At 40.1% G+C, this 25,045-nt stretch overlaps 1 protein-coding gene across 1 annotated transcript in view; it reads left to right on the top strand.

The window, feature by feature from the left end:
* Positions 1–21,565, top strand: part of RNGTT (RNA guanylyltransferase and 5'-phosphatase) — a 306,020-nt gene extending 284,455 nt beyond the window's left edge. Inside the window, exons 15-16 of the mRNA XM_029944807.1 lie at positions 17,320–17,443; positions 18,861–21,565. Of these exons, the coding sequence (XP_029800667.1) occupies positions 17,320–17,443; positions 18,861–19,024 (288 nt within the window). The 3' untranslated portion in view covers positions 19,025–21,565. The remainder of the gene's footprint in view (positions 1–17,319; positions 17,444–18,860) is intronic.
* Positions 21,566–25,045: the final 3,480 nt, after the last annotated feature.

The following is a 25,045-nucleotide window of genomic DNA, read 5'->3' as shown; positions in this document are numbered from 1 at the left end:
TTGGAGCCTTTCGGGCACAGCACAGTACCAGGAGGTGATCACTGTGTCTTCTGTGACAGCTGGCGGCTGACAAACAAAGCAGATGATGTGTTCTCAGCTTGTTACTTTTCCAGAGGGCTCTCCAATTTGGAATGAACCCCCAAAACAGAAATCCTTCCTGTACTGTCATCTGGTGAGAGCAGACCCTCATGTATCAAGTGTACTAGTGGCACACGAGTCCCCCACGGAGGACGCCACGGCAGCTCAGGGTTGCAGGTATACTGGCCTAAAAGTGGGCAAAGGTGCGCAGCCTGGTGCTGGTAGGAGGAACACTCTTCAGAGACTCAGATGGTAATTTCTTAACCCCCCCCCCCAAAAAACCCCCCTTTTTTTTAAATGTTTATTTTTGAGAGAGAGGGAGAGCATGCATGCATGTGCAAGTTGAGGAGGGGCAGAGAGAAAGGGAGCCACAGACTCTAAAGCAGGCTCCAGGCTCTGAGCTGTCAGAACAGAACATGACACGGGGCTCAAACCCACAGACTGCCAGATCATGTTCAGAGCTGAAGTCGGAGGCTTTTAAGCAACTGAGCCACCCAGGCACTCCCAAATAGTGATTTCTGCTAGTCATGGAATTGAACTGACCTTCAAAATTAGAGAGAGGCATACTAGTGTGAGAATATCCTATGAAAGTACTGATGATTTAAAAGTATTCCTGCCAAGCATATGACCTGATAACATTATTTTGATTCTGCATCCAGATTATGCCAAATACTTTTTAGGGGGAGGGTAAAAAGCCACTGACCTTACTTATCTTCAGAGTTAATTCCAAGTAGCTTAGCACTATAGCCCAGAAAACAATAGCTAACCACAGCTACCTTATTCAGAATAGACTCTCTGAAGGCTTGATAAGAGCAGTTGAGTGGTAATGTCCAAAGCTGTAGGGTTTTCTTTGCCCGTGTAGTTTTGATTCTTGTTCTTTATTCCCACTAGGAGGCATTCCCATTATCCTCACCAGGACCGGGTTAGAACAAAAGCGTAAGTGAGTGGGAGGGGGAAAGGGAGACTAAATGACAAATTTAATGTGGTTCCACATGTAATCTTCAGGAGTTGTGAATTGCGACAATTCTGATATCTCAAAGGTTGAGCAATCTGATGCTTCTAAATGTAGAAATCTTTAGATAATAGCCAGTGCTTTTATGCATTTTATGCACATGCATAATTCTTTGCAGAGATCCTCACCACACCCCAAGTTTGAAAATAAATGCAGATAAACCAAATGCCAGGACAGAAAACACTGTTTTAAATCACTGACACCTACTAAAAATTTAAACAAGTCTAATCATCACTGAAATCTTTCTTTATTGTGTATTACTCAACTGAAAAGCACTTTATCTTCATGTCACAGACCTGGCTTAGGACACTTGGAGCTTCCTTTGTCTTCTCTCCACATCTTTTCCCTTCCCACTTTTGAGATTTCTCTTACTTCATTCCTCCTGACTTCTTTCCAGACCTCTTTTCTCCAGACTGGTGTTAATTAATCCATGGCACTTGAAGTTGGTGGATTTTCTGTCTATTTTTGTTTGGTTTTACCCCAGCAGTCTGAGTTTCTTATTTCTATTTTAGAAGATCATTACATTAAGTTTAACATGACCTACTACTAGAGCTCATATATCTCCTTTAATTTTGTGGTGACTACAAAGGATATTCCATTAGCTCTTTGGTTTAGTATTCAGTAATTTCTTGATCAGGAGTGAACAATAATAAAATTTTCCTTTCTTCTAGGATGTTGGATTTCCTTGAGATTACTAAGAGACAGTATGATAAAAAGCTCTAGATCTAAACACAACCTTGAAAGAATTAATTAAATACTCTGATACTTAATGTCTTCATTAATATAAAAGAATAATAATGTATGTATGGAGCCCTAAACAGTGTTGGCTACAGAGTAGTTATTTAATTAATGTTAGTTCCTTCCCCTTCCCTTCCCCATCCCTTCCCCATGAAGGAAAAATCTCAGTCAATAATTGAAAAAGTAAATAGTTCTGATGAAAATATAAACATTAAGTCAGTTTTGCATACCAGGTACCAAAATAATGAATTTTCTACTTACTCCTAGTTTTATACTTCCTCAATGCATGAATGTTCACACACATAAAGATATACTAATTAATAGAGATAATGGGGGATGCACCTTAGTATTTAAATATTTTAAGGTTGTCTTCTTTCTGGAGTCCGTATTTTCTCCTTCCGCTCTTGCAGATGGGAGTAATGTCCTTCTCAGTCTGGCCGTTTGTAGGAAAGTGGATGGACCTTGAGGGTGTCATGCTAAGTGAAATAAGTCAGGCAGAGAAGGACAGATACCATATGTTTGCACTCATAGGTCTAACAGAACAGGAGAAACCTAATGAAGGACCATGGGGAGGGGAAGGGGGAAAGAGAGTTGGGGAGAGAGAGGGACGCAAAACTTGTGAGACTATTGAATACTGAGAACGAACTGAGGGTTGAAGGGGGAAGGGGGAAAAGAGGTGGTGGTGATGGAGGAGGGCACTTGTGGGGAAGAGCCCTGGGTGTTGTATGGAAACTAATTTGACAATAAACTACTTAATAAATAAATATTTTAGAATAAAATATTTTATTTTTTATAGTATTTGCTTTTTTTTAATGTTTTTATTTATTTTTGATACAGAGAGACAGAGCATGAGAGCGGGAGGGCCAGAGAGAGAAGGAGATACAGAACAGGAAGCAGGCTCCAGGCTCTGAGCTAGCTGTCAGTACAGAGCCTGATGCGGGGCTTGAACCCACGAACGTGAGATCTGACCTGAGCCGAAGCCGGAGGCTTAACCGACTGAGCCACCCAAGGCACCCCTAAAATAAATATTTTAGAATAAAAGTGTTTTATTTGATGATCTTAAGTCCCTATCAGCTCAGAAATATTGGATTTAAAAAAAATTTTTTTTAACGTTTATTTATTTCTGAGAGACAGAGAGACAGAACACAAGCGGGGGAGGAGCCCAGAGCGAGGGAGACACAGAATCCTAAGCAGGCTCCAGGCTCTGAGCTGTCAGCACAGAGCCCGACGTGGGACTCGAACTCAGGAACCATGAGATCATGAGCTGAGCTGAAGTTGGTCGCTCAACCACCTGAGCCACCCAGGTGTCCCAAGAAATATTGGATTTTATAAAAGGGGATTCTGATGTTTAGGGGAAAATAATTTTTCTTTTTAAAAGAAAGTCTATTTTGAGAGAGAACAAGCAAGAACAGAGAGAGAGAAAGAGGGAGAATCCCAGCAGGCTGTCAGCTATCAGCACAGAGCCCGATGCAGTGCTGGATCTCAGCAAAGGTGACATCATGACCTCAGCTCAAAACAAGAGTCAGACTCTGAACTGACTGAGCCACCCAGGCACCCTTACTGTAATCATTTTCAAACTTCTAACATCTTCTGAGTGGTTTTGGATTGCCTGATACATGGAGCTGATGAGGCAGATTTAAGTAAATCTGTGTGACTATCCTTCAAAGAGTGTATAGACACACAAAATAAAACCCTTGGATTCTGAGCAGTGTTACTATCAGTCTGTATTTGTGTAATCCCTCTGCCAATAACTCCAGGATTTCTTTCTCAAGAATAAGAAATACAGTTTGTGAGAAAGCATATATAAAAATAGAATGCAGTGTGCATGGCAGTGATTGAAAGAATGACTCTGAATGGCTAAGTGGACCTAGCAAAGGCAGGTTATAGGTACTGTGGTCAGAAGATCTCAGTGCATGTCTGCGTTGACCTGAGTACAAACTTGTAGGAAAGGAATCCTAGAAAGCTTTGTTTGTTCAAATGGGTCCTAGTTACCGCAAGAGCAGTATCACTAACCTAGGGTGTTGTGGGCACCGGGGCCAATGGCTCAGGCACGTGGGGGTCCGTGGGTTTTGGTGCCCGTAGCGCCGTTAGAGCAAGCTGAGCCATTTTAAAGGAAAGCATTTACTCTAGAAGATTATCAAAAGGGAAGAACTTAAGCATTTTTCTTGGTGTTCTAAAAGGCAGACCAGGAAGGAAATTTTTATTTATTATTATAGCATTTTGGCTTATTGCCACACACCATGTAGATTCATGTGGAGGACAGTTCTCTTGAGGTCTCTACACTATAAAAAGAGCACAGTTGAATAGTTGGGTTTAAATTGAGTACTAGAAAAGAGATAAAGTTATATATAACTAGCATGCATTGCTACAAGAATTAAAAAAAAAAAAAGAACATAATTGGCTCCAAATTGTTAGCAAGTCCTTGGAAAGTATATGAAGGACTCACTGAAGTAAATTTGAACTATGTGTTGACATCTTAATGACTGCCTCACTGAAACCATAGATCTAGTATAATGTGCTTTGTTAAGCGTGGATATTTAATGGTCATTAAAATAGCTTCAGTTTGGAGTTTGTTGCTGCCAGAAGTGGATAGAACAGTTATCAAATTCAATCTGACTGATATATTTTATGAATATTTGCATTGGCTGTGGGACAGATATCTTTAAAAAGATGCAACATCAGATGAGTCTTTTGTCCTACCACTGTTTAGGAAGAAAAAGTGTGAGACATGCATATCGCTTTTAGCCTTCTCCCCATGTTAATGGCAGATTTTAAAGCTTTCCTCGGTTCTGTATTGTTTTTGTTATCCCAAGCATGCACTGAATCCATGATCTGCTTATAATTCTTATCATGCTCGGTACTAAACAGATAGGGAGCGATGCATCTTGTCACAAAGTTTGGCGCCCCGTTTAGTAAGCCATGCCATTACCTCCCCTTACCTGGCAGAGTGGCCTGCTTTGTCCACATGACCTTTTCTTCTCCCGAGTCATGCCCACAGAAAGGTCTTCAATCCACTAATGGCTTCTCGTTTGGTCTAGAAATCAGACAAAAGCTTTGCAGCTGTGAGATGCAGTCCATTTTAAAATTAACCTATTGTAAATCCTTAATGATTGAGAAATTCTGCAATTTGCTATGATTTGTGGTCTGTGCTGCAACTAGAATAGCAAACAGCAAAGATGATACAGGTCAGAATGGTGTACATTCGGAGAAAGTGAAGGAAAAGAAACTTGTTAGACATTGTGCTCTGTTCAGGCCAATATGTTATGCCCTTCTGCCCTTCATCCGTCACACATCACTTTCTCCTCCACCCACAGATGCTCCCAAGTGTAATGTAATCCCTGGAAATCGTTATTTAAATTACAATTTATTACACAAGAAGTCAAATTGTCCACAAGTGGAATCTATCTTTGCCTCCTTTAATACTTTTTCAACATAGAGCCTAGATTCTTAAGGATAAGGTGGGCACATGTTTTTGACTCAAAAAGACCTAGACTCTGAATTTTGATATCAAAACAAATTAGCTCTGTATCCTTATGCAAATTACTTAAATTCTCAGAGCTTCAGTTTCTACCTCTGTAAGTCTTATTAGATACTTACACAGATTAACTGATGCCCTGGGTGGCTCAGTCGGTTAAGCATCTGACTCTTGATTGAAGCTCAGGTCATAATCTCGTGGCTCGTGGGTTTGAGCCCTGCATTGGGCTCTGCACTGGTATTGTGGAACCTGCTCGGTCTTCGCTTTCCCTTGCTCTCTGCTTCTCTCCTTCCTGTGTTCTCCGTCACTCTCTCAAAATAAATAAACTTAAAGGAAAAAAGATACTTACACAGATTAAGTTAGATAATGTATTAGGAAACCTAGTAGGGATACAATGCATTTCTCTGTCACTTACGAGCTAGGAGACTCTAATCAAATTAATTCCTCTGTGCCTCTGCTTCTCTATCTAGAAAAATGGAGATAACTTTCTAGAGTTGTTATAAGGATTAAATAAATTATTCCATGCAAAACACTTAGAACAGTACTCAACACCTACTAAGTATTCAATAATTATTAACCATTCTGGTTGACAGATATTAAATAGGTAATCAACAAAAATTATATTTACAAGTAATGATAAATATTGTAAAGAAAAGGTGTAGGGTGCTGTAAGACAATCATATAAGCTAGAAAGCTAATTAGTGCTTTGTAATAGGAAACCATTGGCAAAGGATGACATGATTGGATTTACTTTTCTTTAATAGTATTTTAATTATTATTTTTTTTAATTTTAGAGAGCAAGTAGGGGAGATGAGCACAGAGAGAGACAGACAGACAGAGACAGAGAATCTTAAGCAGGCTCCATGCTCAGTGTGGAGCCTGCCACAGGGCTCAATCCCATGACCCTAGGATCGTGACCTGAGTCAAAATCAAGTCAGATGCTCAACTGACTGAGCCACCCAGACACCCCAGGTTTACTTTTTAAAGAAACTGATATCATTGTTTCTTTTTTTGTTTCAATTCACCTTTTAAAATTTAATAGACAATAATTCATTCCCTTGGCATATAGTTCTGTGAGTTCAGACAGAGCCATACAGGTATATAGCTACAACTAGAATAAAAATACAGTAGTCCCCCCTTATCTGTGATCTTGCTTTTTGTGGTTTCAAGTTATCTGCGTAGTCAACAGAGGTGAGGAAGCAGATGATCCTCCTTCTGACATCTGGTATCTTCAGAAGGTCGGTATTAGCCTAAGGTTAAGTCACAATGCCTCCATCATTCCCCTGACTTCATCTCACGTAAGCGTTTTATCATGTTTTGAGAGAGAGACCACATTCACATACCTTCTTTACAGTATATGGCTATAATTGTTCTATTTTATTATTAGTTACTATTGTTAATCTCTTACTCTACCTAATTTTAAAATTAAACTTTATCATAGATATGTATGTATAGGAAAAACACATATGTAGGGTTCAGTGCTATCCTGATACCTATCTTGGAACACATCACTCACAAATAAGGGAGGACTACTGATAGCAGTTTCATCACCGGATTTCCCCCAAATCCCAATGGACACCCTAGTGTAATCAACCACTCCTCCCACGTTCAAACTCAGCAACCACTGATTTGTTTTCTTTTCCTATAATTTTGCCTTTTCCAGGATGTCGTGCCTTCAACTTAGCTTACTGCATTTGAAATTCATCTGTTTTACTGCTTTTGTCAGTAGTTCTTATTGCTGACATTCCATCGCATGGATATACCAAAATTTATCACTTCAGCGTATGAAGGGCATTTGAGTTGTTTCCAGTGTGGGATGACTATGAGTAAAACTACTATAAACATCTGTATTGAGAATTTTCTGTGAGTGTATGTTTTCATTTCTCTTCAGTAAATACCTAAGAGTTGGGTTGCTGGTTCTTACGGTAAGTCTGTGTTCAACTTTTTAAAGAAACTGCCAAATCGCCTTTCCTCCAAAGTGGTTTTACCACTTTGCATTTATACCAGCAAAATGGTATAAGATTTCAGTTGCTTTACATTTTTGTCACCACTTGATACTGTTCATATTTGTAAATTTTATTTATTTTAGACATTCTAATAGGTTTATAGTGGTATCTCACTGTGATTTTAATTTATGTTTTCCTAATGACGTTCCAAGCATATTTTCATGTGCTTATTTGCCATTTATATATTTTCTTTGGTGAAGTGTCCAGATTATTTGCCCAATTTTAAATTGTGGCTTGTTACTGAGTTTTAAGAGTTCTTTATGTATTTTGGATGCAAATCATTGGTCAGATATGTGATTTGCAAATATTCTATCCTAATCTGTGTCTTCACTTTTCATTCTCTTAGCAATATCTGTAACAGAGCATAAGTTTTGGGGTGCCTGGGTGGCTCAGTCAGTTAAACATCCGACTTCAGCTCAGATCATGATCCCGTGGTTTGTGAGTTTGAGCTCTGTGCTGACAGCTCAGAGACTGGAACCTACTTTGGATTCTGTGTCTCCCTCTCTCTGTCCCTCCTCTGCTCGCTTTCTATCTCTCTGTCTCTCTCTCAAAAATAATATAAACATTGAAAAACTAACAATAGAGCATAAGTTTTAAAATTTAATCAACGTTTTGTTTTATGGATCATGTTTTTGGTGTTGTTTCTAAGAAATTTTGCCTAGCCCTATGTCACAAAGACTTTCTTCTGTGTTTTCTTTAACAAGTTTTATAGTCTTAGGTTTCACATTTAGGTGTGTTTTCCATTTTGGATTGATTTTTGTGTAAAATGAAATATTTAGGTTGAGGTGATTACTTGCTTATACGAATATGCACACTGATAGGCAGTTGCTGCAGCGCCATTTGTTAAAAAGACTGTCCTTTCTCATTGCATTGCCTCGGCAATTTTGCCAAATGTCAGTTGACCTTGTAATTATGACTCTACTTTCAGATTCTATTCCACTCATTTATGTGTCTCTCTGCTCACCGGTACCACACTGTCTTGATTACTGTAGCTTCACACTAAGTCTTGAAATCAGTATCATTCCCCCAACATTGTTCTTTTTGTTGGGCTGGTTCAGTTTCTTTGGCTTTCCATGTAAATTTTAGACCAGGCTGTTGATATCTGTTTTAAAAAAAAATCCTGTTGGCATTTTTCTTGTGATTATGTTGAATCTGTAGATCATTTTGGGAAGAACTGACATCTTAACAATATTGAATCTTCCAATTCATGAACATGCTGTATCTTTCCATTTGTTTCGGTCCTCCTTGCTTTTTTTCTTTTACTGGTGTCTTAATAATTGTCAGCATACAGATCCTACATAAGTTTTTTATTTACATTTAAGTATTTCATGTTTTTGAAAATTATTGTAAATGATACCCTTAAAATTTTACATTTCTTACTGTTCATTGCTAATATTTAGAAATACAGTTGGTTTTAGTATATTCAACTTGTATTCTGCAATTTTGTTAAAGTTACTTATTAGTTCTAGGAGCGTCTTTGTAGATTGCTTCTATGTAAGTAATCATGTCTTCTGTGAGTAGAGACCATCTTATTTCTCCCTTTCCAACTTGTATGTCTTTTATTTGTATTTTAAGCAAGGGAATGCCTTGATTGAATTTGCATTTTTCAAAGACCAATCAGGCTGCACTGTAAAGAATTGATAGGATGGGGGGAAATGCAGATGAAGACACTATTGTAGGAATCTGAGGGACAGTGAGAGAGCGGACAAGTGGACATGTGCAGAATATATTCTGGAGGTAGAATTGGTAGACCCTGGTCATGAATTGAATATGAGAGAAATAAAAGGGCACCAAGGTTTCTGACATGAGGAACTGGGTGAATGGAGTTCTCATATATTGAGACAGAGAAGAGGTGGTTTTGGGGGAAGATAAAGAGTTGAGTTTTGAACATGTCAGTTTTGAGAAGTCTGTGGGAATCTCAACTAAAGGTATCAGGTAGGCACCTGGCCCTCTGTATAGATGGTATAAAAGGGTATATCCCATATAAGAGGAAGAGTTTGGGAATGAGTCAGGCTTACATGGAACCCTCTGTAGAGGCTTGTAGAGAACACTTTTTATTTTCAGTTCCTTCAGCATGGGGAGATCTTAAGATTTTTTTCACCTCAGACCTTTGGACATACTGTTAATCAGTGCCTGAAATGTGTGACTTCCCTCTCCCCCGACCCACGCTCATTTGTTTCCCCCTCTCTCTTTCTCCTGCGCTTCCTCTCCCTCCTTCTTTCTATAAATTGGCTTCTCATCCTATTCTGAATTTCAGCCTACATATCATCTCCTCAGACTACCCCACACACAAAAAATACCTTTCTCCCTGTATTAGCTTCTATTACATATCTGTTTTCTTCATAGCTCTTGCCATAATTTGTAATTTTCTACTTGATTGTTTACCAGACTATGCATTGCAAAGGGTAGGGCCTGTGTTCTGTATCACTAGTCTGCAACCCCACGCCTGACACACAGCTGCTCAGCACTGTTTGTCAGAGGGCGGGTAGGTGCCGTGGCCGAGTTAGCTTCAGGGTCTTTGTGTTTGCATGTGACTGACTTCTTACACTTACATACACAGAGGTTTCTATGCCCAATTTCAGCCAAATTCTGAGCAGGAAAATAACCTTACTTGTTTAATTCTGCATTTATTGGCCACAGAGTGCCAGGCCTTGTAATAGCCGGTGGGATGTGAAATGGCATTGTGGTATTGGACGGGGAGACCTGTATTGGAGACTTGACTGTTCCATTTTCTAGATCTGTGACTTTGAGTGGGATGTTTACTCTAAGCTTTAGCTGTCACACCTGGCAAAGGGCAGTAATAGAATGGCGGTACAAATTAAATGAGATTATATGTACTGGCCACAAATTTATAATGCTTGATACTAAGCACTCAATGAGTAACTAGTTAGTATTCATTTATCTAGAAATGAGTCATACACTTCTAGAAATGGTTGATACTGCCTGACCAGTGGGGGGAGGGCACAGAGAAATCTTTTATCCTTTTCTTCCTATATTTGTTCTTTACTGCCAAAAGCGGAAGGGCTGCTTTTCATGCCATGATGGCATCACCTCCATGTTAGGCACCCAAAAATAGAGTACAAATGTTTACTCAGATGACAAACTGAGGATATTTAAGCCCTAACACCTGTAGTTTTGTTTGGGGGGGAAAGAAAGAAAATGTGGAAAGGAGGAATAATGCAGAGAAAAGTTAGAGACAGTACTCGCTTACTTTACCTAACCAGCCGTCAACAGTACATACTGGTTGATAATCTGAGGCTCATGATTCTCTTGAATTCGGTAAACATTCTCTTTGAGTATCTACCCTGGACTGGGCACTGTGCCGACAATGGGAGAGATCAATGAGGAATACATATATATTTTTTAGGGTTTTTTTTTTTAGTATTTTTTTATTTTATTTTTGGGAGGGACAGGGGAGGGACAAAGAGAGGGAGACATAAAATCTGAAGTGGGCTCTGTGGCAAGAACAATAAGTCCAACACAGGGCTCGAACTCATGAACCATGAGATCATGACGTGAGCTGAAGTCAGGTGCTCAACTGACTGAACCACCGAGGTGCCCTGGGGAATACATATTTGAGTGATCTAGATCAAAACCAGTGAAATTAACTTGGTAAAAATTCTTATTCTCTACCATGAATCTGTATTCTACACCTTAAGCAAAGTTGTTCAAAACTTGGGTTGGTTTCCACTAAAGGGCTAGATACAAGCTTACATGTAGTTTTAGGGATTAGGATCTGGGAATGAATGAAATGAATGAAAAGGGATTAAGGCAAACTTCCTTGGTTTATTTTGCCTCATGCATAGCATCTCTAAACCAAAAGAAATACCTAACACCTCCATCAATTGAGGGAATAAAGCCAAGCAATTTAAGAAGTATTTAGATTTTAACAGCTTAGCACATGTTAAGGGCTGTATAACTTCTCCATCCTTGGAGTCAGATTATACACCACCAACTTCATTTACTGTTCCACACTGATTTTTGTGGTACTTGGCTTTTGTCACAGTAACTGCCCAAAACTCAGCTTTGCAAAGGTATAATGTCATCTCAAGGAATCTCATACTGAAACTGTGAACTCTCTGCAACTAGTAGTTTTGTATAGTGTCCAACACATGCCATGGTTTCTCTATAGGTTTCAAATATCCCAGAGTGCCTCTGTGAGTTTGTTAGAGCACACCAGGGTACCCCATTGCTTAGTTTGGGAACTGTAGGCTTAGGGCCTTATTCCAAGACTTTTTCTATAAATGTCTGTCTCTTATTTTTCTGTACCTCTGCATGCAAAACCAACTTGATGTTTATTATATTTTATGAAGTCGTTTTTTAAGGAATTTTTCATTTTTAAAATTATGAGTGTTAAGCACATGTAATACAAAAAGTTTGGAAAATACTGCATGACAGGTAAAAGTCATTCCTAATTCTACCATCCACCATGACTAGTGACCACATATTGTTTTTTTAATCTGTATGTTACATTTTGAGTAAGAGCTATACTAACTCTGATTTTATTAGGTGGTAATAGTCTGTAGTTTAGTGGCAATTCCATACTCTTGAGTTGTGACTTGTCAGTAATAACCTTTAGGGTAAATAATTTCTAGCTGCCTTCTTTTTATTGACTACTTTCATTGATTGAACACCTGATTGGTGGCTTGAAGACCTGCCATGCACAAGAGAGAGATTTCCTGCTGCACTCTTTCCAACCTGGCCCGTGCAGAGTGTGTTAGTTATATAGACTGATAGTGGTAGGTGTAACATTTTTTTAAGAGGGTAACTCGTCCAATGTTTTAGTTTCTCCAGTAGCAGACGCAGTTTCTAAAAGTAATATATCAAGGCCCTACTATATTGTTGTATTTCAAAAGGATTATATGTCTAATAATTCAGATTTAAATTATTTGTATTGTTCTGACACCACAAGGAAAACTTCATTTCTTTAAAAAAATTTTTTTAAATGTTTGTTTATTTTTGAGAGAGAGAGAGAAACAGAGCATGAGTGGGAGAGGGACAGAGAGAGGGAAACACAGAATCTGAAGCAGGCTCCAGGCTCTGAGCTGTCAGCACAGAGCCTGACCTGGGGCTCAAACCCACCTACCACCAGATCATGACCTGAGCTGAAGTCAGATGCTTAACCTACTGAGCCACCAGGTGCCTCAGAAAACTTCATTTCTGATTTGTTATTTTATTTTCTACACCTTTATAAGTACTAGAAATTAGAGTTCCTTACATGAAAATAAAAGTTTTGTTTCATCTACTTAAGATCCGTTTTTAAGATTTACCTTCTCTCATACTATAGAAATAGAACTTAGATTATCAAAGAGCAGAATTATAACTTAAAAAAGAAAAAAATGGTCAACTTAGTTTAGGTCCAGAGAACAGTTCAGAAAAGACGGAGTAGAAACTTACAAGCAAAACATATATTCATCTTTAGAGTTTCATTGTCATTGTCATTCTCTCTCTCTTTATCTTTGTCTCTCTCAATAATAATTTTAAATTCTGACCTGAACAGGTAGTAGCATTACTTTCTTAGCATAGCCTGTACTCTTGAGGAGTGATTGTGTTCTTATAAATTCCTGGTAGAGGACCTCATGGCTGATTCTAGGGCTGAGGCAGAGAAAAACACAAGATGAGCCCGGAGTACTATCTTGAATTGCCTGAAAGTAAAGGCAAAAAATAAATAAGTAAGTAAAAATGGAAGCAAATTAAAAGGACACAGGAGCCAACTTGAGATAGTTCCCAGTGCCCAAACTGGAACAATTTGACCAATGAAATAAATGACAGTAGTAGTTTATTATAACCCAAAGACTAAAATAAATATTCATGAGTTCATAGTAATACAAATAAGCAAATAAATAAAAGAAGGAAGAGGGACAAGTTCTTTACAAAAAAAAAAGTCCAGATAATAAATGTAGAAGGTTGGAGAAAAGAGAAAATTCCATGAGAACACCACAGGAATAATTGCTGCAGGCAAGATTCACGGATGAATGCTAATATTAATGAGCAAAACTTTAAGAAGAAACAGGATATTTGTACAGTCTTAAAATACCTCAAGAAATTATTAATATCTGTGGTGGTTTAATAAATGTCCACAGCTTCTCTGACACTCTTCCTTCCATGAAGTGGAGCTTACTTCCGTTAGCCTTGAGTGGGGCTGTTTGTTCTCAGTGACTTGTAACTAAGCAAGAGTGCATGGAGAGGAGAAAACCAGGATCTCTACAGTAGTGAGCCATGGCAGACACCATCTTAACAAGGTAGCCAGGGTTCACATCACCAGGAAGAAGTCTTGTCGGTCACCTCTAGGCATTTGTCCCCCGAGTCCATAACCTCAGTCTAATCATGAGAAAACATCAGAAAATTCCAAATTGAGGAATGTTCTACAAAATATCTGACTAGTACCCTGCAAAAGTGTCAAGGACAGGGGCGCCTGGGTGGCTCAGTCGGTTAAGCCTCCGACTTCGGCTCAGGTCAGATCTCACATTCGTGGGTTCGAGCCCCGCGTCAGGCTCTGTGCTGACAGCTAGCTCAGAGCCTGGAGCCTGTTTCAGATTCTGTGTCTCCCTCTCTCTCTGCCCCTCCTCCTCTCATGCTCTGTCTCTTATGTATCAAAAAAAAAAGCATTAAAAAAATAATTTTAAAAAAAAAGTGTCAAGGACAGTCTGAGAACCTGTCACAGCTCAGAGGAAACTAAGGAGATGTGATGACTCCATGCAGTATGGTTTCCTGGATGGGAGCGTGGAACAGATGAAGACATTAGTGGAAAAACTGAAGCCTGAAGAGTCTGCACTTGAGTTAACGCTGTTGTACCAATGTGAATTTCTTTGACTTGACAGATGTACCATGAGATGTAAAATATGAACATTAGGGGAAGCTGGGTGACAGGAATCCTGGAACGCTGTACCATGTACACAGCTTTTCTGTAAATCTCAAACTATTCCAAAAATAAACGCTAAAAATAGAACAACTCACTGATGGCTTCTCTAAGGATATTTATTAAAGTGTCTCCAGAGGTGTCTGGGTGGTTCAGTCAGTTGGATGTCTGACTCTTGATTTCACTTCAGATCATGATCTCATGGTTCATGAGATTGACCTCCGAGTTGGGCTCTATGCCAACAGTGTGGAGCCTCCTTGGGCTTCTCTCTCTCTCTCTCTCTCTCTCTCTCTCTCTCTCTCTCTCTCTCTCTCTCTCTCTCTCCTTCTCCCCTGCTCATGCACTCTGTCTCTCTCAAATAAACAAAAAAAATGTCTCCAGAGCAAATTAGTTCAGAGAAATCCTCCTCCCCTAAGCCTTTGTGCAGTCTCTCTATAAAAGAAGGATGAGCTCTTGATAGGGAAACAGCTCTCCTGAAACAGGGACAGTAAGTTCTAGAGGTTTCATCCCACCACTAGAAATAGAAATGCAACTTTGCCTGCTCTGTGTAGGTCAGTTCAGCCTACAGTGACGGTTTGCCTTTTGTGACTTGGCAGTGTAGGTTGCCCAGCGCGTAAGTTACACAAAGTGTTCTGTAAAAACAGTGCAGAGCGGAGCACCTGTGCTTGTACCTGACTGTTTTGTGGGTCTTTGTTCAGGCATTACTGTTGAGCTGCTAATTTAAAATCTCCAGAGATCCAAGATCTGATTTCGTTGAACTGTCTCTTAACCCCATTTTATTGGTAGATTCAAATAGTATAAAAAGTGTGGTTCGCAATAAGATGGATACATGAACAAAATGTTTTATGATATAAAATCCATTGTATGTTGCTCTTTTAAAAAAAACAGTAAAATCCCATTAATCCAATATAATTATGGGTACAGATATGAAATCCTGATTTATAAATATTTTCTTATTACTTTCAAGCTCTTATTAGCTCAAACTAGGGTAATATAGTTGATTATAGAAGGCCTGACAAAGTCTTGTTTTAGTAAATAATAATATGTAATTGGCTGAGGATGATTATTGTCATAGTAACAAATTAGAAATTAGATACTAAAATTAAACTCCTCCCCTGCATGGCAATCATTCTCTTGATTTGACCATTAGTGACAACTGTCTTTAGTTTGTGCACATATGAGAAGTATTATTTTTGTCAATTAAAGAAATATATTTTACTACCTAACCAAATGAGTACCTTGCAGTGTGTCTATCTTGGGAATACAACTGATGCGATCAATAAAGAACAATGGATTGTTCTCGAACAGGGACATACATTTAGGTTAGTATAGTAGCAGGTGCATGCATTTTTCAGAAAGCTGTTTCCCAGCTATTGATAACACATGCCCACATAGATACTTAATAATACTGCTTAATTGCTGTAGTCAGATTAAGCAACACATAATTTATAGCCGTTCTGAAACCAGGAACTCCAGAACAATGTGCTCTGTGATAGACTTACTACAGTTACTGGCCAGCGAAAGACAGACTGCACACTGTTGATTACAAGCCTGTCTTGTGTGATCCATGTGATAAAATTTTCTTGACACCTGTTTTCAAAGTGTACCTTTCCATGTCATCCTGGTTTCTTTAGTGGATTACTTAAAAGTATGTTTTATTTTTTGAAAGCAATGTTTTCGTTCCTAATTTTATGTTTAGTTAAGAATTTTACTGGTTGGCCACTACGTACCAGGTACTTCTATTTATTATTCGTTCGATGTCCCAGTAAATTAGGAACTCCTTGCCCATTTTAGAAATTCTAAAATGGAGACTCTGAAAGGTTTGGAAACTTTACCTCTGTTAGACCCTCCATTGTGATAACTGTGGTTTACCTGACTGAGTGAGTTGCCTAGTACTTGGCTATTGACAGTGTATCAAAAGTAAAAGGTGGTGTATCCTTAGGAAGAAAGGGAGGGGAATTGAGACTAGAATAATGACTATTTGAGAATAATTTTAGCAAATTTGCCATAAGTGGAACATCACTTTTTTGGGCAGGCCTGTTCCAGAGCCACTGAATGTATCTGTCCTATTGGATTTGTTGAAAATGCAAATAATCCAACCAAGTGTGATACTCATTAAGGGAAAGGAATACAACCTGATAGTTTTCATGAAGACATGCACTGCCTAATCTGTGAATTGAAAGCATCTTTTAAAAATTTGGTTCCCTTCATATTCCTAGGTGGTATTGAATATATGTGTAGAAGAAAAAATGAGAGCATCTCAAATAATGCTAATGAAGTTTAAATGATTGCAATCTACCATATTGTGAGGAAAAGTTGTTAGCTGTGAAAGATGAGGACTGAATTAAAATATTACCATGACTGGCATTTGATTTGAAAACTGCAGATAAGCTTAGGTTCCTATTATGAAAGCCATCCTCACAGCCTCATGAAATATCTTTTAAAAGGTTTTATAGTTACCATGGATACTTGTTAGCTTTGATAGAGTAATTTGTAATTCGAATTCAATCATCTGAGGTGAAGTAGCCAAAAAACCCACCAACTAAAATCTAAAGTAGCTTCCTCTGTATACTCGTACTAGTTCAGACATGGAAAGGGTAAATAAATAACCTAGAGATCAGCATCGGGTTAGTTATCACTGCTTGAAAAGCAAAATATTTAGGATGTGCATTACCTGAATCTGATCCTAATGTTGACTTTTTATGGTAACTTTTTCTTTTAACTAGTAAAGGGAACTTCTTAGGTTTGGGCATGGGAATTCAGATGGTGAGACTCTTCTGAAAGCTGATGAACCCAAGTAGCATACCCAATTCCTCAAAGCCATAGGGACACAGAAATATTGAAGGCATTGGTCCCTATGGTAACATATTTGCGTTTGGCCCAGAAGTGACTGGTTTCTGCTTAGCCGCTTTTAATTGCTATATATTGACAGTGTTTTCACAACTATTTATAAAATGTTGGATTAATGAGCCTGTGTACAAGGGAGTGCACACCACATCCTTAGGCTTGATTAGACACTTCAGATGACAAAAAGCTCTGCGTGAAGAGTTGCTGAGGTGTTTTTGGCATTCCCTAATGTGTCCGTCACATAGTAGAAGCAAAAAGCCTTTCAAATGATTTGAATATTTTCCTCAATTCTCTTTTAAAACAGGTGACAAAAGAGCTAAAACAGTATGACAACAAAATTATAGAATGCAAATTCGAGAATAACAGCTGGGTCTTCATGAGACAGAGAACAGACAAAAGTTTCCCGAATGCCTACAGCACGGCCATGGGTGAGTATGCCCGCCCGCCAGCGCTCGCTACGCTAAGAAGGAGGGGGGAGCGGGCAGGTTTCCGAATCAAAATGTGCCGTCTTTGTTGTTCTGTTTGATGGGGCAAATCGATAGGGTCCTCCAGACCCTGCCCTTGCGGCCGGGAGAGGCGTTGTGACTCCGCGGGCTGCAGGTGGCTTGTAGGTTGTCCCAGGGCCTGGAGGCTCGTGCCCAAGCGCCCAGTAGAGAATTGTAAAGGGCAGGGTGATGGGCTGTATACAAGTTGAATTTGTTGAACAACAACAACAACAACAAAAGCCATGAAAATTTCAGATCTATTCAAAACTATAAAAACCATTGTTTGCCAGATGGTAAAGCAGGGGAAAGTGTAATTTCCAGCTCCTAAAATAGCTTTACAAACAATGGAGAACAAAGTAAATGAAAACCATTAAAAAAAAAACCTCCTCCTAAAACGTGCTCTGCTTTCCTCCGGAGTATTCTTTGGGTACGATATGAATGCTTTGGGAATTCAGAATAGTAAGTTTCTGTCATGGAGAACAACACAAATTAATGAAGTTTACAAGGTAAACTAGTAGCAGTAGTTGCTCTGGACTGCGTTTTTAGTGAATTTGAAAAACGTAGATAAAAACCAAGATTGAAGGTTAATAGCACTGTGTGCTGGGAGACTGCTCGGTCGGTGAGGTTGCTGAGTCTATGACAAGCTGGTGAGAAAATACAGAAACTGCCAGTCTCCGCTTTGCAGTTTATGAAAAGTTACTATTGTCCATTTAAAGGTTCTGTTGGAACTAGCATCTGGGTTCAGACAAGATGAGTTAAGTTTGAAAATAGGAATAATTAAGCCAGTGTCTTTTTTTCTAGAACTAAACATGTAAATACGATTTCAAGGACCAGTAGTAAATTTTGACCATGTAAGGAAAGATGTCTTATTTATTCATAATTTTGTTATAATACCTGACTTTCTCAAACAAGTTATTAAAATAAAACAGTACAATGTGCCAGCTATGGCGGAACCTCCCTGTTCCGTGGAAATGGTGGCTGGGGCCGTTGTGACAGGGAGGAGTTTTTTCTGGCAGGAGAGACTACACGTTTTCTGGTGACATGAGTATGATGCGCGGTGCTACATTCAAATCCTGAAGACTGTTTCGGGGCGATGGACAGCCATAGTGAAGGCTTGCTTATCATTCAGATACTTAAAGTTTTGTTTTTAAAATTAACAGTACAAGAAAGAGTAGGCACCAGAAAAGCACCCATTGGGGGTGGGGAGAGGAGAATAGTTTAATGTGTGAAGCGCGTCACCCAAATCAGTTAAATGCAAGTGTTTCACATATTGGGATGAAAACCCTTTGGCCTCCTCCTGGGGTGAGTCAGCTGCCTTAATTAACCCTCACGTGAGACACGTGCCTCCCTTTGTCCACAGCTGTGTGCAACAGCATCTCCAACCCTGTCACCAAGGAGATGCTGTTTGAGTTCATCGACAGATGTGCGGCGGCTTCTCAAGGACAGAAGCGGAAGCATCATCTGGACCCTGACACAGAGCTCATGCCTCCGCCCCCTCCCAAAGGACCTCGCCCTTTGACCTAAGACCTGCCTCTGACTTAAGGACTGAGAGGAAAAAGGAGTGAGAAAAAATGCTCTTGCCCCATTTTTGCAGCCAGAGAAATTCAGAAGAGAGTGTGGCTTCATGCTGATACACATTTGAAATTTTTGTAAAAACAGAAAGGTATCATAGCCAGCCTGTAAATATTTGATGCATTTGATTCCTCAGTGCTACGATACATCATGGACTTCACACAGTTTATTTATATCTGATCAACTCAGCCTTACCTTGTGGAATCTGAAGATTGAAATATCCAAAGGTTTAATTGAGATTAAAATCAATGCAAAAGAGGCCTTGTTTGTATATGGGTAACTTTCACCTTTAATTTATGAAGTTAGTAATCTGGAACTGTGAGCGTATAAGACACTGTATTTTTTAGAAGTTGTATTTCAACGATGGCACATTTTCTTTTTGAAAAGTCTAGGCAATGGCACTAAACATTCTTGCCGTCGTTTATCGTGGATTTCCTACATTTCTCAGATTCTTGTGTTCAAAAACAAATGACAAGGTTGTTAAGTATTGTACGTGTATTAAACAACTTGGTCTGGCTTATATCATTTTAAGAAGCTTTTTTTGAAATGTAAAAGTAAAGAAGTAAAAAAGTAAAGCCCCGTTTTTGTGAATTGCATCCTATCTAAAGGAAGTATATTGAGTATTTTCATCTGTTTCTGTTCTTTGAACTAAAGTATCAGATATCCAATGTGTCCATTCTGGCAGTGGTCTTCGGTTACTTCATAGAACTTAGCTACACACCCCCAGGTCCTTTTATGTATTGTTCTCCTGGGGGACCCCTTTGCTTCCTCCCTCCCTCCCTCCCTTCCTGTTTTTTGTTTGTTTGTTTGTTTGTTTGTTTGTTTGTTTTTTTAATGCCAGGGCTACTTCTGCTTTATCTCAGTAGTATCAGCACGTTGTAAATTACATTAAAACACAAAACTCACTGTGACTATTGGAGTGATATCAAACACTGACGATGTTGTGTTAGTTCCCTTGAACAAAACGACAAAGGAAATGCCAGCTGACTCCTTTGATTAGAAGGTGATGTCAGTGGGTTAGAATGCTGTCACTAGAAAATGCTCTCCCACTGGTAGATAAATGCAGAGACCAAGAGTAGACATCTGTAGGAACTAAACATCAAGGAAGCCAAGACTTTTATTTTCAAAGCCAGAATTCTATCTGTGTTCTGTTCTCGGGATGCTATTTCTGTTGTACATCTCAATTTTAAAACATTTACTGATAGATAATGGATTGAAAGAGGAGCCGTTGCTGAGGAGTGGTGTTCTGATTGCGTTGTGAAGGAACTCTCAGAATTAGCCTATTAGAGGCAAATGTATTTATTTTTAGAGGTACAGGTTTTAAGTATCTGTGTATTTAAAACAAATTTTCATGATCTGGATTTTATATATGTATATGCATATATAAGTAAGTATACGCAGCAGTGTCTATTCTTCTACTAATACAAGCAGACATGGGAACCCAAAGGAGTTACCCAGCTGACTGAGGATCTGACAGGATTTCTATATGATATAGCACAGATTAACCAAAAATGTATTTATATTCACCTGAGTTTTAATGTTTTTAAACAAAGTTTTCTCCTGCAGTGCTTTTCTATATGAAATACTAGGAGTCACGTTTGGGCTTTTTCCTTTACTCTTTCCAAGTTCTGTAACATGTAGTGAATTTATCCAGAATGTCATTTTAGTAGTTCATTCCTAGAGTGCTTTTGTGAGTTTGGGCACTGAAGCGATTAAAACACCTGGCTGCCACAATGATTGTTGAAAGGTGAGAGTTTCCAAGGGTCCATAGTGTCTTGTACAAAGTGGATCTGAAAAAATACCTATGCAACTCCCAGCAGCCCCACGCCTGCTTCCCCAGGGTCCATGGCTTTCCACACGCGTGTCGCTTTCTCCCGAGCCTGTATAAGCGCAGAGCCCTTTTGCAGATATAAGAGCTAGCCTTTGCCAGTGATCTTTAATGGAGTTAAAATGTTTATGGTAATTGTAACCTTTTAAATGAGTTATGTGAAAAGAGCATCTCATTTTTAATACACCCAGATATTTTTTCCTTGCCTCTGTGCATTTTCCAGGACTTCATTTTCTTAATTTGTCCCTTCCTTCCCGTTAGTTAGAGTGAAGTGTACTAGCCAGCCTACTGGGCAGATCCCACGTAGCCCCCAAGCCCACCATCGCCTGCACTAGCCTTAGACGTCGTCTAGGAAGGCGAAGGGGGCCAGTGAGAGGCAGGCGTTGGGGCAGCCAGAAGGAGAGCAACCCTTCCCTTCTCGGGCCTCTTCGCAGGACCGAAGTTTTCTGTACTGAAGTTTGTAGACAAGAATAAGAAAACCTTGTTTTCCTGAGTTCTCACATATAAAAGCTTTTACTTTGTATTTGGAAGAGATGTGGATGACTCGACTGCCTGGATGGTTACGTTCGCTTTCCGTGAAATGCTCAGAAAATGTCAGGACATTCCTTCTCTAATTGTGTGTCAGTGCGTATTGTAATAAATCTACTGAGTTCACGTAACAGAAAGTGTATGTACTTTGTTTTGCTGCTGATGCCTTTGTGTCCCTCTGTTTAACTAATGATTTTGTGTCCCTTTTATTGCTGGCATTATCCTGCCTCTGTCAGCCATACCTGTTGTAATCTGTCTGGTTTTGTTGCATTCTATGATTAGCATAAAGACTTGGAAAGTCCTCTATTTTTCTTCCTGAGAAACCAAGAAATTGGATTGACATGGGGATGTGGCTTGCACCTTTTCTTTTTGGCGCATAGGGGAGCGGGGGAGGGCACATCTTTACATAGTTTTTATAGTATTTCTGTCCATGCACTGCATCCTAGCACTCTATTATATGGGTAGATAGTCTGTTACATTATTTTTATTTTTAATTTATTTTATTTTTTAATTTATTTTTGAAAGACAGAGAGAGACAACATGAGAGGGGAGGGACAGAGCGAGAAGGAGATACAGAATGTGAAGCAGGCTCCAGGCTCTGAGCTAGCTGTCAGCACAGAGCCCGATGCGGGGCTCGAACCCACAAAGCATGAGATCATGACCTGAGCCGAAGCCAGAAGCCAGACGCTTAACCGACTGAGCCACCCAGGCACCCTGTTACATTATTTTTAACACATTTAATTCTTTCAGAATACTCAGCAGTAAATATTCCGAAATAATGAAGTAATGACCTATCCATTTGTTTGCTGACTCTGCGTTTTTGTACTATGGAATTTGCTATTTAAAATTCATAAATGATACTGTTTTGAATTATGTCTATACTCCTTCCTAGTAAAAACAAACAAACAAAAAAACCTTGAAAGTCAACCAAATACTTGCAGGCAGAGAAAACTAATGTGGTGGGAAAAACCCTGGGCTAACCCCAGAAACCAAGTCTAGGTTCTGCCTCTCACTGGCTCTGTGTTCTCTCTAGATCTCATCCTGCACCCCTCCCCCCGTCTGTAAAAGGCTGAGATTGAGCCAGATGATCAAAAAGAGCCTTTCCCGGTCTAACATGATTCTTGTAAAAAAGCTCATGCTTTGTAAATAGCCCCTATTCGCAATGAAAGCAATATTACCACTACCAACTGACTATCCACCAAGCACCAAGCACCCAAACAACTACTCTGTGCAGGGAGGTACCATTATTAACCGCATTTTGTAACTGAGGAACCTGAGGCTTCCACAATTAACCTGTGGTTACATAGCTCGTAGGTTGTGAGCTGAGACCCCAGCAAAGCCCTTTCTTACCCCAGCGCCGGACTTCCTGCTCCGCACTCCTACAGGCTTTGTTTCAGTCCGGCATGGGGGCTGCTTCCGTGCCTGGGGCCCCAAACTCTTCGTATCTTTGGTGCCAACAGGAAATGGGTTTCAAGTACCTCTCTCCAAAGCAAGGAGATGAACTTGGGATCAGTGAAGTAAATTTATTTTTAGGGCCTTATTATTTAACCACTTATTTAACAATATTTAAATGTGAATGACACAGAGGCCATGAAAAGAAGTTTAATATTCTCATTAAGATGCTAAATTCCAAAGACGTAATTAGGAAGAAATAAATGATTAAATTACACACTGGGCCAGCATTTTCCTGATTGTTGCATAGTTAACTGTCAATTCTGATGCTTTGGCAGGTTGGTGTCAGCCTTGGTTAACCCAGAAGTGTCCCTCCTCTCGCTGGACTCTGGTACTGGGCGACCGCTGTGCATGATAAGCAGGTGGGGGTGGAGGGCGCTCAGAGCAGGCACCTCCCAGGCTGCTGAGAAGACTTCACATTCCAGAAAATGAGCACATGGCTCTGGGGTGGCCAACTATTTTGACTTGCAAGGGCTTTACGAAATATTATGTTGCCATTATTTCATGAAATAAAGGGAATCTTAACACCCATAAAGGAAGTAGGGCAGTGGAAGGAAGTAGGAGCAAGGATGTGTTTTTACATAGAATAAATTTTGTTTTATGAAAGACTCTCTACAGTATCCGTTGCTTCTGCATTTCACCCCAAACTGGTGAAATCATTTTCACGGACCAGCGTTGGGAATCACTGCATAGGTGAAATTCCAGGCAGCTTGTAAGTGGGGAGATGGGCAAGAAGACTTTCAGGGAAGAAGTGGCCCCTGGTTCCGTAGCTAAAGGTCATTTTCATAACCAGAGCCGACCATGGTATAATTACCTCCCAATTGTTGATTATGTTGTGCCCTCGAGATATGAAGTATACAGGTGAAAAATGGATTATCTGAACATTGAAAAATACTCCAGAAGAATGACACCTTCAGCTGTTTAAGGTACAGAAAAAACAATGCCAAATACAACACAGGAAAACAGAGTTTGGCGTTGACAACAGAGTCACTAGTGTTCACAACTTTGAGGTGGGCACAGTGTCTATTGTTTTAGATCACTGCCTTCAGAATGGCCTTCCATGACTGCAAACCTGCTTCTGCTCCTCCCCCGGTAAGAGCTCCCTGGCACCTGACATCAAAGGCCCGGACGTGGATCGTGCCTGCCCCTCGATACAGCTGCGGGCCTCGCTTTTCCCCCAGCACCATGTCCTCTACACCCAGGAAGCTTTGCTCACAGTGCTGCTACTGCTTCTGCCAGAACCCCCCAGCCTCCCTTGACGTCAGGGTCAAGGGGGCCTTCCTGCTGTAGGTAGCCTCTTAGATCTCACACTGTGTCATGATCGTCCGTCTCTCCCCCCCCCCCCCCCCCCCCCCCCCCCCCCCCCCCCCCCCCCCCCCCCCCCCCCCCCCCCCCCCCCCCCCCCCCCCCCGTCTCCACTCCAGAGAAGGGTCTCAACCCAAACACAGGGTGACAGCAGTGGGCAGGAGGTAGGTTCAGATGCCCTGTTGTACCCGCTCTCGAGACTCAGTCAAGATGCATTTGCTCTTGTCTCCCTCGGCTTAGCCATACGTGAAACGTGATTTTTTTTTTTTTTTTGTCACTCTGGCCTTCTCGTCCTAATACAAGCTCTGATAACATCTCATTTCTTAAGAATGTCTTCAGCGGCTGTCTATGATGCATCTTGTATTTAATCCTGATGCGAAATGTCTTGTCTGTTCTTGCCTCTTGCACTGGAAATGCTGAGGAAACTTCTCAGCAGGAAGAATCTTAAAGTGCCCTGGCCTCCTGGCTGTTAGACGCTCTGAGGAGTGTGTGAGGGAAATAGTGTTCTTAATCCTGCCTTATTTTTTGGTGTAGTTTCACTGAGCCTGCCACATCTTAAACTAGAAGGCGCCTTCTCCCTAGCCACCTACTCCCGCCCAATTTCTGATGTTTTCAAAGAGAAGTCCTCTGGTAACTTCTCTTTGAAGGCTTTTTAGTTAGTTTTAAAAATAAATACCAGTCCGTGATCCCTTAGTGTAAACTGCTGCTTCCAGCCATGTCTTTTAGAGTGGGGAAGGCAAGTGAAAGATAGGATTCTTGTTGCTACTCTCCAGTGCTATCCTCAAGGATCTAAAGGAATCAGAAACTTCATAGTCTGTAGAAGTTCTGCTTCCCTTCTGAAAGCTGTCAGGGGAGCATTG

Source organism: Suricata suricatta, chromosome 7, assembly GCF_006229205.1.
Source record: "Suricata suricatta isolate VVHF042 chromosome 7, meerkat_22Aug2017_6uvM2_HiC, whole genome shotgun sequence".
In the NCBI taxonomy this organism is placed as follows: domain Eukaryota; kingdom Metazoa; phylum Chordata; class Mammalia; order Carnivora; family Herpestidae; genus Suricata; species Suricata suricatta.
This window is presented reverse-complemented; position numbering and strand designations above follow the sequence as displayed.